The sequence below is a fragment of the Rhinichthys klamathensis genome, unplaced genomic scaffold (assembly GCF_029890125.1).
Source record: "Rhinichthys klamathensis goyatoka isolate OS25496 unplaced genomic scaffold, OSU_Roscu_1.1 h1tg000325l_1, whole genome shotgun sequence".
Lineage (NCBI taxonomy): Eukaryota > Metazoa > Chordata > Actinopteri > Cypriniformes > Leuciscidae > Rhinichthys > Rhinichthys klamathensis.
This window is the reverse complement of record NW_026606840.1, coordinates 2,496,696-2,513,475: the sequence shown is the minus strand read 5'-3', so window position 1 is coordinate 2,513,475 and position 16,780 is coordinate 2,496,696. Positions and strand designations below refer to the sequence as shown.

The 16,780-nt window shown below is 40.3% G+C and overlaps 1 protein-coding gene across 1 annotated transcript in view; it reads right to left on the bottom strand.

Annotated features, from left to right (window-relative positions):
• The window catches only part of galntl6 (polypeptide N-acetylgalactosaminyltransferase like 6), a 290,933-nt gene that overhangs the window by 11,408 nt on the left and 262,745 nt on the right, over positions 1–16,780 (bottom strand). The window contains exons 8-9 of the mRNA XM_056271845.1: positions 2,296–2,413; positions 247–354 (exon numbers count right to left, since the gene is read on the bottom strand). Of these exons, the coding sequence (XP_056127820.1) occupies positions 247–354; positions 2,296–2,413 (226 nt within the window). The remainder of the gene's footprint in view (positions 1–246; positions 355–2,295; positions 2,414–16,780) is intronic.

The following is a 16,780-nucleotide window of genomic DNA, read 5'->3' as shown; positions in this document are numbered from 1 at the left end:
TCTATTCCTTAATCATGTCATATAATGCAAGTGTCCATATGCTAATTAGTCACATTTTCTATACACTATTTAGAGCAGAGTGATGTTCTCTCCCTACAATTTGTCTTTTATCATGTGTACAGAATATGAATAAGACCATCTCAGGAACATTGTGAATCTAGAGCACTATAAACTAGCAGAATTGGGCCACTGTTGAGAAACACTCTATCCTTTCTCATTTGGAAGGATAGTGGAAGTTCTACTCACTCTTGCTAGGCTGGTCCCTGAAGGCACCTTGTAGGGGACGTACTTCCTGTAGATGTGGCCCACCCTCGAACAAGGTACATCATACATGCTGCCTCCGCACATCCACACCTGAAAAAGCACATACGCACACACATACTCAAACATTTATACTACATCACAGTATATACAGAGGTTTTTTTTTCCTTCTGCATTCTCTTAGACAGTTGAAAAAAGCTCAGAAAGCCTCATGCATCACATCCTTGTGAGCTCCAGGGAATATGTGGACAGACTAGCTAGAAATACTGCTACGCTTCCACATCGAACCAGAAACAAGCAACGTCCTCGCCGTGGGCTCCAATTACTGATCGACTGGCGCATTCACTGAAGGAAAGAAGTAGAGTTTTCCAACTGCCTCATGCTTGTGTCTCTACTTTTCCTCTTTAAACCAAAAGAAAAGAAAGATAAAGAAAAAAAGCAGGGTGTTCAATATGCTTCTCTTCCTGTCTCTCTCTTTCTGTTCTACTAAGGCCAAGACTTTGAAGTGCCTGTCCGTATCGAGTATTGGCTCAGGCATGGTGGAGTTTGGACTCGGCCAGGGCCAATGACACACAGAGGGAGGTGAGAAAGCGGAGGGGAGGGCGGCTTCAAGTCGGACGAGTTGAGTCTGATGGTTTCTCTCTATTCCTCGGTCACCCGCTGGGCCCGGGAGAGCTGTCTGCAGATATCAAACCGCACAGACCTATCTCTCCTGCCAGGCGGCGGGTTAGCGGTCAAGCTAACTTCACAGACCCCATCGTTATGGGGAGAGAATCGTTCTAAACATCAATGCTACAAAGTGAGTGAGAAAAAGCCCCTGCAGATCCCTCATTTGAGGATAAACGAGAGAGCCATGTAACAAATGAAGTTTTAGGAATAATTTTCACATTTTTTTCACAGCCTCTTTTGATCATAAAGCATGGAGGAAGGCAGCCATGGCAGGACTTTAGATATTAAGATGACTTGAATTGCATTTAGAAAGCTGCCTACATCGAACAGATGGATGAAACTTGGACGGAGTGTGGCAGGCAACCAATCAATGGAATGACGCCAAGCCAATCAGCCTCTGCTTTTATTTTAGTTTGTAGTTGCACATTGGATTTTGAGGGAGACACTGTAATACAATACCAGCTATATTTAAGTTTTCAAATGGAGAGTTGTTTGACATGTTACTACCATATGTCAAGGTCAACCAGACAACTTTATGACGAATAGCAACAGACAAATAGGCTGTGCATAAAAAGGAAATAATGATAAAAATTCTCTCAAACAGGCGGTTTAGCCTCTAAACTATTTTTGCGGTTGCCATGGTTACTAGAGAGGTGCAGAGGATGGTGTTCCAATAACAAAGTTCAGTGCCAGCACAAGTGAGAGTCTAATGAAAAAGAGTGGGGTGGCAGGTATGTCAGAACTGATAAATAGAACACTTCCTCACATCCATTGGTGCCAGTTTTTGCCCCGCTAATCAAAACCAAATCACTTCAGAGCCACAGCCAATCACTGGATCACACAATCTAATTAGTTTCACTAGTCTAGCCAGTCTAAACACATACACACAAACACAAATGCGCACAGACTCACAGCTCCGCTATCTTCACCACCTTATTTTGGCCGACTCGTGTGCGTTTGGCTCTGAGGCTTCAGTTAGTAACACATTGAAGAAAATAACCTCTGCCGTCCAATCTCATTCTGGCTTTATTGTTGAAAGGAATGAGAAAAGACTGTCTAGACAGACAGAGCACATTAAGTGTGAGAAAAAGGAATCTGGTATAGCTATAGTTAGAGGTTCGCAATGGATCAGGAGCGATGAGCTATTGAATGTGGTTTTGGAGTGCGTGTCTTGGAATCCATTTTAAGGCCTGGATTGCACAATGCATTGGAGTGAGACACTGTCTTGTGTGAGCCTTATTGTGTTCTGTTAGATTATGTTGGTCTGAAAGGCCAACAACAAGATGCAGCCTTGGAAAAGTCTGTGAAAATGGATGTATTATTTGTGAATTGCATACAGGAATCAATGCAGAGGCTTTAACTCACCTTGAAGGATATTTCAAACTGCTCGCCTCCCCAGATCTCAAGGCCTGTGTCATATCCTCCCAGCTCCCAGAACCACTGTCGGTTTACAGCAAACAAGCCTCCGGCCATCACAGGAGACCTGCGGGAAGCGGAAAGACCAAAATGCTCAGCCATGTCTTAAGACTTCATTCTGCATTTTTGGATGAAGTTTTAATGGAACCTGAAGGGTGCAGGAAGAACCAAAAATTAAGGTCAAATAACCCCTGGAGAAACTCTGTGAGAATCAGGAAGGAAAAGTCACTTAATATGAATTCAGTGCATTCAATAAAATTCTTATGATGAATCAGTTGTGTTATAGTATTTCTCACTTGCAAGTGGCTTTGGGTTAAGTTGAATAAATAAATGTAAATGTAAGGGGACAAATCTATATTGATGAGTAAGTGGATTTACTTGGGCTTGCACATGACTTACTTTTATTAGTGAACTGGTCATACAGCAAAGTAGTTGACTAGTCAGCAGGTCAATGTTTACCATATGTACATGACTCACAATAAGCTGTGCACCTTTTAAAGCAAATCTTACTGCACAGATAAAGAGTTTATGAGTGGAGTGCCAGATTCATGCTGCTTGCATTGACATAAAAAAAACTGTCCACATATTCAATTTGGTTTTAGTGTATACCAGTCTTGTGGCGGCATCTAATTTGTTTTAGAACAAAAGAATTGAATCTTTTATGTGAATACTTTAACCATTTTTAATGTCGGCAAGCACTTTTTATATGGACACAAACACTCCGGGTTTATTATTATTTGTTTTTCATTTAGCTAATTCCAAATATATTTGTCCATTGTGGGTTATTATACAAAATAATGACACACAACTATGCTGAGGTGAAGTTTGAGAACAGCAGGGTTGAGTGACATTCAGAACTGAATCGAGAGTGCCTTTTAAAATAATAAAATCATTCATTTGCATTTGAATTTAATTTGAACTGAGGTAGACAACAGGATGCAGATTTGTAATTTAAATGTAAAGGATCAGAATAAAATAAATAGAGATTCAAAGCATTCCATTTAACTTTTTTTTTAATTAGCAAAGCCTTTGAAACCTTGTTTAAAAGTTTTGAAAAAAAAGGTTTAAAATATCTTAAAGGTATTGTAGGTAGAAATTTTATAAAAAACTTTTTTCCAAATTTGTTTAAACTTCCTATATATATCAATGCATAATTAAAATGTAAGTACTCTGATAAAAAGAGTATAAAAATCAAATGTCTGTAGACCTCTCACGACTGTTTTAAAGACAGCTCATTATTTTCATTCACTCCACCCCCTCCCTTCTGGGCTCCTTCCAAACTCACGCCCCAAAAACACATGAACTCGCGACTCCGACCGCTGAGCTGAAGACGCATTATTTACCTGAGACGAGCGGAGAGGAAGGAGCGCAGTGCATGTAGTGACATCATGTCAGAATCACATGTAATAAAAAAAAAAAAATCTAACTTTATCATTATGAAGATAAACAAATAAGATGTATTTTTGTACTCACTATCAAGCTAGCATATTGATATCGGTAAAGTTAAAAATATATATTTATTGATTCACTAACGAGCTAGTTATCTATAAGGCAAAGCTAAAAACAGGTTGCATGATACACGTTTTTCCATTGCCACCATTTACACTGTGATGAAGATGAATTTCGTGTAAGATTCATAACATATATGGTGTTCTGCATGTAAGAGTTTCCATGATGAAAGCATTGTTGACTCTGATGAGGACTATCTGATAATCACTCTCCAGAGACAAGTAGCCAACCGCATCGTCAGCTCGTTTATCCAAAGACTTTTTGTTCATTACCTTTTCTAGTAACGTTACTCTTCCTTTTTTTGGCTGGTTTGCCTTCGCGAACTGCATATGTGAATTTTGATTGGTCTTTCTCTGCCATTGTTTTGCTATTCCTAGGTTCCGTGCCTCTTGAATTCCTCAAATCGAACGGGTACGCGCAAGTGGGCAGGTCCTGTGTGGCAAAAGGGTGGTTGCCATGGTTGCAAGAGAGTGACAGTCGCCTAAGCAAATCCTTTGTTTCGTCTCGGAAGGATATAATGAGCTGTGTTTAGTGCAGTTAAAAGGGTCTAGAGTCACTCGATTTTTATACTCTTTTTATCAGAGTACTTACATTTTAATTATGCATTGATATATATAGAAAGTTTAAACAAATTTGGAAAAAAGTTTTTTATAAAATTTCTACCTACAATACCTTTAAGCCTTACAGAGAATGATAGAGATAGATAGATATAATAATTTTGTGGAAACTGTGACTATAATAATAATGAGAAATGGTTTTTGAGTGTCAACTCAGTGATAAGAATCAGAATAATAATCAGTGATTCCATCACATGAATAAATTACGGTTTTACAACCAAAAAACTGTATTAATGTTACAATATGTCAGTAGTCAAATGGTTTGTGTGTATTGAGAAAGAGCCAATGGGCAAATGCTGCGCACCACATCATTCAAAAGCAGAAAATATAACACATGGAATCACCATAGCATGAATTAATAAGCTCATTTTACTTTCATGCATCTCTTCGGGCTTCCGTGTTTTGAAAGGTGAATCATAATCTACATCTGCAAACAGTACCTGATGGTAGAATCAGACATAAGCTGCAAGCTGAATTCTGCTAACTGACAAGATCAGGCTCATGGTCCAGTCAAGATCACTTATGCGAAAAACGTTGAGATTTATTGGATAATTCAAGGCAGATCAAAGTGAGAGAGGATTGCTGTTAAGCTGTCAACCAAATATGCAGATGAGCTGCTGTTATCCTCATTGTGCTATTTTCATTAATGCTTATTGTGCTTCCAAAACTTGTATGCAGTGGTTTTATCACATGCACTTTTGGGCTTAAGCCTGGCAATGAGGTTTGAGAGGGGATACTGATGGATTTAATGGATCTCTCCAGTTGTTCAGTAGTGTTTGAATCCCGAGACTTGGCTAAAGCAGTCATGAAGCGGTACAAAGTGTCTGTTGGTAAGTAGTGCAATCTTTTAATAGAGCATGTGGGATGAAATATGGTAATACATGGGCTGGAATGACAGCATGTTTTGGGATTATGGTTATGCATATACTGCACTTGCACATAGCACAGATGACAGAGAGCCCTGCGTTGAGAGAGGATTTGTGGTGGATTTATTTATTCCGTATTCTGAGCATTGGGAGGGGTAAAGCTGAGATGATCTGGGCAGACACTTTCCGTTGGTGGTTGTGATGCGGGTGGCAGGCCTCATTTACAGTCAGTGAAATTGACAACAACAGTATGTATTATGTATTCGCGCCGTATTACATCAATGGGGTGGGCGCCCTGGAGGCTGACGAGGGCGTGGCCTATCTGGAGAAGCCTCCAGGGCGGAGCAGGCTGTGCAGGTGGCCAGGGCGGAGCAGGTAATGCAGGCGGCCAGGGCGGAGAAGGCCTTTCAGGCGGCCGTGGTTGAGATGACCCTTCGGGCAGCCATGGTGGAGATGACCCTGCGGGCGGCCATGGTGGAGACGTATAGCCCACCCCCAAAATTTCCTTGGGAGGAACCATGGGCTTAGGGACAGGCTCAGGGACAGGGACAGGCTCAGGAGGTGTGACGTGAACAGTCTCTGGCTCGGATGCATGACGTAAACAGTCTCTGGCTCGGCGGGCATGACGTGATGCGCAGGCTCGGTGGGACTGACGTGAAGTGCTGACTCGGCAGGACTGGCGTGAAGAAGCTCAGGTTCAGCAGGACCGATGTGAAGAAGCGCAGGCTCGGCAGGGCTGACGTGGAACGCAGGCATGACGTGAAGATCAGGCCAATCAGGCATGACGTGAAGATCAGGCTGAACAGGCTTGACGTGAAGATCAGGCCAAACCGGCATGACGTGAAGATCAGGCCGAACAGGCGTGACGTTAAGGCGAGACACTGGAAGGGCGGTGGTCTCGGCGGGACAAGACACTGGAAGGACGGTGATCTTAGCCGATCGCGCTGACTTTAGCGGGGGATCTGCCAGACTGGACGTCAGCCCTGGACGCCCATAGACCGATCGGGTGGCAGGCCTGATGGCTGGCTTGACGTGAAGATTCTCAGGCAGGGCAGGCGTGACGGGAAGATCAGGCTGTGAATAGGCGTAGTGGGGAATGAAGCTCTCCAGACAAATGGAGAGCGCCTCTCTCCAGTCCAAACCGGAGATATCTGGGAGCTCCCTCGGATCAATGAAGTGAGCCCCCATCCGGTAATAGGCCTTGATAGCTTCATCGTTCAAGGTGCAGTTGACGGCGAGATCATAAAACCCTGCCGTATATACAAACAGATCGCGGCTACTTTGAGCCACCGCCGCAATCTGTCCAGCGAGGTCCCAACACTCCATGGGTCTTCCGTTCATCTTAGAGGGTCCGTTCTTCTGTAATGGTACGTGGTGGTAGGAAGCACTAGGAGACGAGGAATGCCAGGAAAAAGGAATTTAATAATTTTAAACACAGGAGTCACAGAAACCACGCGATACATAAACGAGAACGGACAAAGAATGAGGGAGAACACAGGGTATAATTGACAAGGGCAAACAAAGTAACATGATAATGATGATTAGGACACAGGTGCTACAACTGAAGAATGACGAGGAGCGGGAAAACTGGGAAACAGGACTGAACCAAAAATACTATGCAGGAGGAAACACAGGACATACATGTAACACAGTGTATAATCTTCAAAAGTTTGACACTAAAGATTTTTAAATATTTTTCAAAGAAGTATCATATGCTCACCAAGGCTGCATTGATTTGATAAAAAATACAATAAAAACAGTAATATTGTGAAATATTATTATAATTTAAAAGAACTACACCAGTCTTCTGTAATTTGCAGTTCTGGGGGTTAAGACACATTTCTAATTATTATCAATGTTGAAACAGTTGCGCTGCTTAGCATTTTTGTTGAAACTGTAAACCATTTTATCAGGATTATTTGTTCAAAAGAACAGATTTTTTTGTTACATTATTAATGTCTTTGCTGTCATTTTAATTAATTAAATCCATCCTTTCTAAATAAAAGTATTTATTTTTTCCAAAAAAATAGATAAAATAAAAATCTTGCTGCAGTGCCAAAATTTCTCTTGTTCCCTTAATCTTTTCAATATGCCAAACAATTGCCAAAATACAGCCTCATTTCCTGTTTGGCATCCTCTTTGTTCACTTCATGAAGCTATTTCTCAGGATTGATTTAAAGGCAGATTTACTAACTTTTCAGGCCCTATTTTAACAATCTAAGCGCATGGTCTAAAGCACACGGGGCAAGTGCACCTAGGGCATTTCCAAATCCACTTTTGCTACAGTAGTTTGACGACGGGAAAAATGGTCTGTACGCCCGGCGCATGGTCTAAAAGAGTTGTCCCTATTCTCTTAATGAGTAATGTGTGTCTTTTGGGCATAACGTACAATAAACCAATCAGAGTCTCAGCTCCCATTCCCTTTAAAAGCCAGTTGTGGTCGCGCAATGGCGGATTCGCTATTTACATCGCTATTCACAATCTGTAAGCGGAAAAACTGAATGCTTCTCTAGCGAGGAAACGGATCTGCTCATGCGTGAGGTTAAAGCGCGCGAGTAGACAATCTACAGGAAAAAGTGTATCCGCGTTGTGGACCCGCCTATAGGCGCATATTACTAACGCACATATTACTAACACACACAAAAAAAGTCTATTTCAGTTACCTCAAAATAGCATCGCGCCAAAAATTCGCCTGAACACACCTCGTTTTCAGCAAAAAAACCCAGCAAAAAAGACACTTGGTTCAGAAACCAGCAAAAAAACCACTTGCGTCGCGCCACATTGCGCCGGGTGTATGACAGGGCCCTTGGCGTTAACAACTACTGTCAGGATTTACTAAAGACACGCAGTGAAAAATTAGCACTGAAAAGGCGTGGCTGTCATTATTGCATATGGATTTTTAGGAATATCAGCCTCATATATTTCCTATTAAAAATAAATAAATAATGATGTGAAAGCCAAGTAGATGCAGTGGAAACCTCATTGTCAGCATTTAACAAGAATGAAAATTGCAAAGTGCTGTTGGTTTCTGTGTCCTCTGGGAACTGGACTTAAGCTAAGCGGGGCCAAAATATTATGGATGGTTGAAAGTGAGAGAAAAGAGAGCAGAATGAACGAGAATGAGCAAGAGAGCAGAGACAAAGAGGCAAGCCATAAACAATAATTGGAGGAATGGGTTTGTGTAAAGACGGCCAAAGTAGATGAGCAGCAATGCGCCAAAATCAATTTACTCTCACGTAATACTCTCTGGCCTGCTTCCTTCCGATTTAATAAGGTGCTGAAATATAACAGTCTACTCAATTAAGGCAGCTAATGGAGGAACAAGCACTCTACTGGAGAAATGACCATGTTGCCTTTTCCCCCTCCACCGTCAATAACAGCAGCTCCAGCAGATATTGTGGCTTGGTGGAACATGCAGTCCTGGAATGGACATTTGTGTCTTGGCTGTTGCAGACGATGGACTGCGTGGGTGCTTAGCCAGCTCATTGGCTGTGGGGTCTGCCGATGGTTTATTTGATCAGCTGGGCACTCAGCTAGGAGACTCAGGCAGAAAGAAATAGAATCACTTAGACATCAAGAGAAGCAGGAATCAGCGATGGGGCTGATTGGAGCGACCGATCAACAGGCTCCGGGTAGCTTTGACAACTTGACAAGTTTCTTTGACGACTCTAGCCACAGCTAGGGCTCTTGATTGTATTTGCACGCTCTCGTCTCCCAGTGCATTCATGCATGCACAATGACACGGTCCATTTAGGATGTGTCTGTTTTTCAACATTCTGTCTCTTATTCAGACACAGAGGAGGGAGCTGATTACTTCAGAGGGCCGCTCGCATGGTGAGGTTGCCGTGTGAGGTAAATATAAGGATGTAGGAACAGCTGCCTGTGGCCGTATTGATTGGCTATTTAGGCACTGATCTGAGGGGAGAGTGAGGGTCGATGTGGTGGAGTGTCTGTGTGTGTGACGGAAAGGCAGGTGAATGGAGCAGAGAAACCTCTCAACAGGAATGTTCTGCACCACTGAAGCATACCACCAGGTCAAATACCTTACTACAGAGGAAGAGAGAGATAAGGGGAGATAGTGAGAGAGAGAGAGGGAGAAAGAAATAGGGGGGCACTCCTGGATATAGACCACCTAGCTAAGTGTAAATCTAACAAGCGGAGCACAGAGTGGAGCTGTTTGATTTTGCCTGGAGCAAGAAGGGATTTTATTACGGAAAGTCAGAATGTCGTGTGTTCTCTCACTTTAAGATCGCTCTGATACATGGCAGCACAACATGTTAACAGACTGTAATGCAATGGCATGTCTGAAATTGTATTACGGAAAGTCAGAATGTCGTGTGTTCTCTCACTTTAAGATTGTTCTGATACATGGCAGCACAACATGTTAACAGACCGTAATGCAATGGCATGTCTGAAAGTAGCCACCATGTTTTAAAAAAGGTTAAGACTATTAGAAGTCTGAAAGAAATACGGAAGTTATTAGTTTAATCACAAAAATTTACTAAATCAAAAATGACATGTATAATCAGGAAGACACACATTTGCTTATTATGAGTAAATGTGATAATTTATTGTGCAGAAAATAAAATATGAAGTGTTCCTTTAAAGATATACTGTAGTTCACCCAAAAAAATAAAGTGCCCCCTATATGCTATTTTAAAGGTTCCTAATTTTCTTTTGTTTACATGCATCCAAGGTCAAAAACCACTTTAATTTTCTCATAAATTACATTGCACAACACCTCATTTCTCAAAGAGTCTGAAAACAGTTAGTTTGCAAATTCAGTCTCTCTAAAACCCCCCCTTGTCTGTTGTGATTGGTCTACCACTTTCAGAACGTGTCAGAAATTAAACGCCCATTACCCTATTTGAATTTCAGCTCTGGAGGCTTCCTCAGCACTTGATACACAGTGATATGAACAGATTGCTTCGGTTTATCTGTATCAATTCAAGTGCAAGTCCTCATCCTTTGAAAGTGTCTGCAAAGTGGATTTGTGGCATTGAAAACAGCATATTCTTGACATTTCGACAACACAAAACAAACACTCTTCCAGGCAGCTACAATTACAGTGTTTGCGGATGGGTCAAAGTTAACCAATGAAGCCAATGAAGACCATAGGTTGGCATTATGCAAATTTGTTACATTGATATGTAGGTTTAAGAAGTTACAAGTAGGCCATCTGACGACTTGTTTTGGCAGTTCAGAATCGATTATCTCTTTTAGGAGACAATAACCTTATTTATCTTGCACTTTGATCTTCAAAACTTTGCAAACCTTTAACATTCACAAACATCTATTACAACACTGCATGAAAGGTAATATTCAGAAAAAAAAGCATAATATGGGCACTTTAACATTCTGTCATTATTTACTCACTCTTATGTCGTTCCAAACCTGTATGACTTATTTTCTTCTGCAGAACACAAAAGAAGATATTTTGAAGAATGTTGGTGAAAAAAAAGAAACGTTTAGTTACCATTGACTTTCATTGAATGGAATAGAATGCTTTTTTTTATTATTTGTTAACTTTTAATTTTACATTACACATATAATATATATTCTGTCAGGTCCATAAAGTCAAGAACACAGACAAAATAATTAAGAATTATTTGAATAGATTGCAAACAGGTTGATGTTCCTGAATTGAAATTTGGCGGTATGGCTCTGTTCAGGGAGTCCTCTGACCTTTCATGAGCACCATGAAATAGCAGAGAGGACAGCAGCAGCAGCATTAGGGAACGCTCACACAGTTTTAGACTGTGAGAGCTAGAATATCCCCCCAAACAAAACCACACCTGGCAATCCTCTGTGATACAGAGGATGATTATTTAACCACATGAGCTATTCCCCCCAAAACAAAATTGAGTGTCTCGAACGGTGTCGACTGAGCCGCCCTAATTTAGCGATTTATAATAGTAAAATATTAATTAATTACTGAAATGACTAATCAAGACCGCAATAGCTAAAACATGCTGTTACCTAGATTATCTGTATTTAAACTGTTTGACAGTCTACAGTGTAAGCTCTATGGATAGATGACTACTAATCCACCTCTGAGAACGAGCTAGATGAATAAATTAACAGCTGATAGCGCATTCAGGGGCGTTAACTGAGCAGAGCGCGAGCAAAATAATGATCAAATGTGTTTTATTAACGAAACAAATCAGAGACTTGAGCTCATGGCTTCTGGTCGTCAAGAATATCCCGAACATCAGGATGGAGGTATCGTTCGTAAGCAGCAGAAACCACCGCCCCATAAACCGGAGCGAGTGTCGCCGCCGTAGTTGTTGCACAATGCGTAGCTGTATACGGTCCGGAGGCAGTCCGCAGAAGTTAATTCCTATCACAGCAAGCTGTTTGAATCTGCGCTGCATAGTGGTAAAAGCCAGCGTGAGCAACGCGATCAGTTGCCAATGACAACAGATAACGCACGTAGCCAATATGATCGCATAAGCATTTTTATGAAAACGACTAGTTAGATAGCCCAAATGCCACACGGATAGCATTAACAAGAAGCATATTGCCAACACACTGATAGCATTAACAAGAAGCATGTTGCCAACACACTGATAGCTTTTAGCAATGAAAAAAGGAACTTAGCTTCGTGAAGATTTTCAGAGATGAATGGAGAATGAATCACGTCGAGTCCTGTGTCAATATTTGCAGCAGAAGCGAGCCAGCAGAAGCGAGCAGCAAGCATGTATGAGCAGGGTGAATGAGCTTTAAATAGGGCGCCTTGTTTGAGCTTTGGCCATTGAACAGCGAGGGGAGTTAACCAGCTAATGCGGCTCAGCTGGAGCAGATCAGCTGACGGACAGTGTTGATAGCAAATAGCATAAGCAGCGGCTTGACTACCTGGCCTGCCAGAACTGACGCTGACGCTCAATTACTTTAAATATACTTTTACAATTTAATTTTACATGTGAAAAATATAAATCTTGAATCTGCTTAATGCTTTATTATGTTAGGAAATAGTGTAAAGACAAGAAAATGAATCACTCTCTTCTCTCAGATGTGTAGCCTATTCAAATATTATATAATTTTTTTTTCATAAAATCATACAAATCTAGGAATCAAATAATGTCAACTGATACATATTGCGCCCAGATATGACATTAAAAACAGTGAGCGAGAAACGGAAAACTCAGAGTGGAGTCAGAGTGGAATGATTACAGAATGCTTTGAGCAAGGGTTGGAAATTGCTGTCACTCTACATCTCTCCAAACAGTAGGTGCTAAACACACACACACACACACACACACACACACACACACACACACTTCTTTCCGTGTGTATGTAGGACACTCTGGGGCAGCTTTCTCAGGTCTTGAGGGACTCAGTGGGGTCTCGACCTCTCAGCCCTGTTTCACACTCATTAGCATTCATCACCTTCTCACACACAGCACACTGGCCACTTCAATACTGCTCTCATTTCTATTACCATTCAGCATACTGACCTAAATTCACAAGCACATGCCACACACGCACACACACACACACACACACACACACACACACACACACACACACACACACACACACACACACACACACACACACACACACACACACACACACACACACACACACACACACACACACACACACACACACACACACACACACACGCACACACACGAACACACGCACGAACACGCACAAACACGTGCGCACGCACACACACACACACACACACACACACACACACACACACACACACACACACACACACACACACACACAGAATGGCTCCCTGAGGACATGCGTGCCCTGTGTTGACAAGCCCTCTTGGTGGTCTGCTTATTCCACTGAGGGTAATATAAAGCAACACTAAGGGCTAACTGGTGCAGGTGATTTTGTTATGTTTTGTGACTTGGCACATTTTAGATTAATTTTCATTATTCCTCAATTAAATACTGTAAACTCTGGAAACAGATCTCAGGAGAGAGAGGGGGGTATTTACAAATAGTGCTACAGTGACGTTTGCTTTCTTGAGTTAATTATTCTGAGAGAGGAAGAGACGAAGGAGTTTGTGCATTGTATTCTAGTTAAATGTGCTGTCAGTCAGTGTGGCTCCATGTGTCTGTCCTCTGCGGATGGGCTCTAAGTTAAAGGATCTCTATGCTTTGTGCTCTTCCTAATATAAATAAATGTGTTCAGGCTGGTTGGACAGCCCTTCAGAGCAGGCCCCTAAGTGCAGCCGGCATCGATCCTCGTCTCTCATGACAAAGGATGTGCAAAACAACACAATTGTGGGAACATTTTACAATAAGCTTCAATTTGTTAATATAGAGCAGCGGTTCCCAAACTTTTTTTCCTGCGCACCCCCTTCTATGTCCCAACCGGGTTGGCGCACCCCCAATCCCCACTTAAAAAAAAAATGCAACAAAGCTTTGTTTTATCGCCCTATAAAGACTCATGTTTAATCATGCGCTAATAACCAGAACATGCATGACAATAACAACATCAACAAAGTTTCAATATAATGCAACAAAGCTACGCACAAGCTTCCACTTTTAACCCTTTCACACGTAAATTTAAAATATTTTAACTGACCCCCCAGCGTGAGTTTTTTAAGGCGACCGTTATTTAGAACTTGTCACTTTAATGTTTCCATGGTGACGCGTCATTCCTTGTCACGTGACACAGCGCAACCACAACACAGCGCTGAATGAATGATCTGCTTTTATGTCCTTTTTTATCAAAAATATTCACAAATGTATTAGCTATAGCATGAAACACTGATATTCCGATTGTCAAATATGTGCAAGTGGACGTGTTTTATTGTTCAAACACCTTCATAACGATCGTTAGTTTGTGCCACAGTTCAGAGAATCGGATCTGTTGGATTTACAACACGTGACGTCAATTCCTCCACTTCTCACGAAATACATGAAAGTAGGAGGCCGGTGAACTGGGAGAAGAATAGGGTAAAATGTGAAGCTACGTATACAATGTTTATCTGATATGAATAAAACGTGTCGTCTTATTATAATGAAAAGGATTAATATAGCCGCTTCCATAGAAATCAGCTAAATCAAAATCATTGTTTTGCTAGTACTTATGTGTATTTAAATGTCTGAAACCTAAAATAAACATTATGTGGTTGAAAACAATCAATGGTTGTGATATATTACAGCAAACGCGCGAAAGCGCATTTGTCACGTTAGCGGCGGCAGTGCAGAGCAGTGCAAGACAGCAGCTGTTTTCAACGTTTCTATCAAAAACTAATAAATTATAGTTTTTTTTTATTTAAAATAAAAGCGATTACAAAGGAGATGTTTACTGTTCATGGTTTTTATTTTATTGTATGGAAAAATCCCACTTACAAAACAGACCGCCATTACATTTTTCCTCTCGCGCACCCCCTGGTGGGTGCGCGCACCACACTTTGGGAATCCCTGAGGATTCAGTCTCACTAACAATGAGCAACAATGTTTACAGTATTTAAAAACCTAGGTTAATCAATCAATTAGATTAGTTAATTCTTAATATACTACTTGTTCACTGCTAATTCATGTTAATTTATAATACATTAATTCATTTTCATTTACACAACCTTAATTGTTGAAATGTATTACGTAATACATGTAGAAATGAACCAATATTATTAAATGATTTATAAGTATTTTTCATTGTTATTTCATGACACCAAATGTATTTACCAAATGATGAGTTGGTTGACTGAATGACTGACAAATTGTTGCCAATGAATCCCTGCCAATCAATAAATAATATTTTAAAATACATTAAAAAAGAAAACAGTTATTTTAAATTGTAATACTACTTCTCAGTATTAATGTTTTACTGTATTTTTGATCAAATAAAATGCAGCCTTGGTGGGCAAAATAAAATTCTTTGAAAAACATATCTTCAACTATGCCGGAATTACCATTGGGTTTGACTGCTGCAGCCCATGGGCCCCGCCCATTTGTTTGATTTGTTTATTTATGACCGCCAGAAATGATTTACCACATTTTCATGCAAGTGAGGGCTATAAACGGCCAGCCATGGCTAATGGCCTCCAACTGTGAGCTTCGAGGCCATAATCAAACGGCATAAACTGGTATTTATCATTATTTCACATAGAAGAAGGACACACATTAAATCTGCTCTGATTTATTTGTGAACGCATGGCTACTTTAAACTGCTCCATTAAGGCTTTTAGACCAAAAGAGCACACATTTAGAAAGATATTGATAAATTTTCATATGTATGGAGAATGATCATTTTAAGTTATGCGATCTGAAGAGTTTGGAACGCTCTCTCCTGTCTTAATGCCATCACACTAGTGGTGGGACAGAAATGTCATAAAAATGATAACAAAATATGATATAGGAATTATCACTCAATCAAGAGTGTTGTTTGTCAGAACATTTGCATGATTGTGATTTTATACAACAGTTCAATAAACAAAGTCATTGAGTTACTTATACACAACACATTCTGTTTTTGCTCCATCAAATAAAATAAAATTAACAGCAGAACCGCTGCGTCTCTGAGTAACAGTGTTTTGTTAGTCAAAGAAATCTACGTATTTTAACAAATCAGATGAGTACATGATTCAATTAGTCTACCCATTCATAAATGCAGTCTTAATTTAATATTTAAATGTTATATTTAAACATGAATTTATATAATTATAGTTGTAATTATAATAATTACGATAGTGTAAATCCATTCATGCCACATCTGAGTTGTAAACAGTATGTGTAAATCCAATGCTTGATTTAGTTTACTGATTTAATTTGATTGGTAATAGCCATACAGTGTCTTTTTATTCTGATTAAATTTATTGATTAAATTTAAGAATTTCTATTTTTTTTATTTTTGCGCTATTACATAATGATGTTCTAGTTGAGGTCATTTGTGGTGCCCCCAAAGTCCTGCCCTAACTGGAAATGTAATAAATACATTACATTACACTTTTTTATGCTCTCAAGATACATTTTTAATATTTGGGCTATTTTTAACTTTCTCATTTAAAAAAAAAAATCTCTAGACGTTGCATTCCAAAAACAATGCAGGATGTGATGCAGTGGCCTAAAACATCCATGTCATTTGACATCCATATGACATCTGGCACATTATGAGTTTGTTTTTTGAACTGTTTCTTTGTTCTGTTCAGGTTTGCGTTTCTTTGTTAACCTTCAAGTCTGTTAATTAGTTCAGTTCTCCTCCGTTCTCTCCATGTGTGGACACTAATTAATAAGGTTCCTCAGTTCATGTGTTGTGTTAATTATCTAGTTAGTTTCTCCCTCTATTTGCTGTGTATATAAGCCCTCAGATTGAGTTAGTCTTGGTTCTGGTATTAGTCGTGTTTAGTTGTTGTGTAGTGCTTTCTCCTACGAATTCCAGTATTTATTAAAAAAAAAACCTTTCTTTGGATCTTGATTCCGGCTTCCTGCAAGTGTCTGAACTTTGCTGGTGCACTATAGTGAT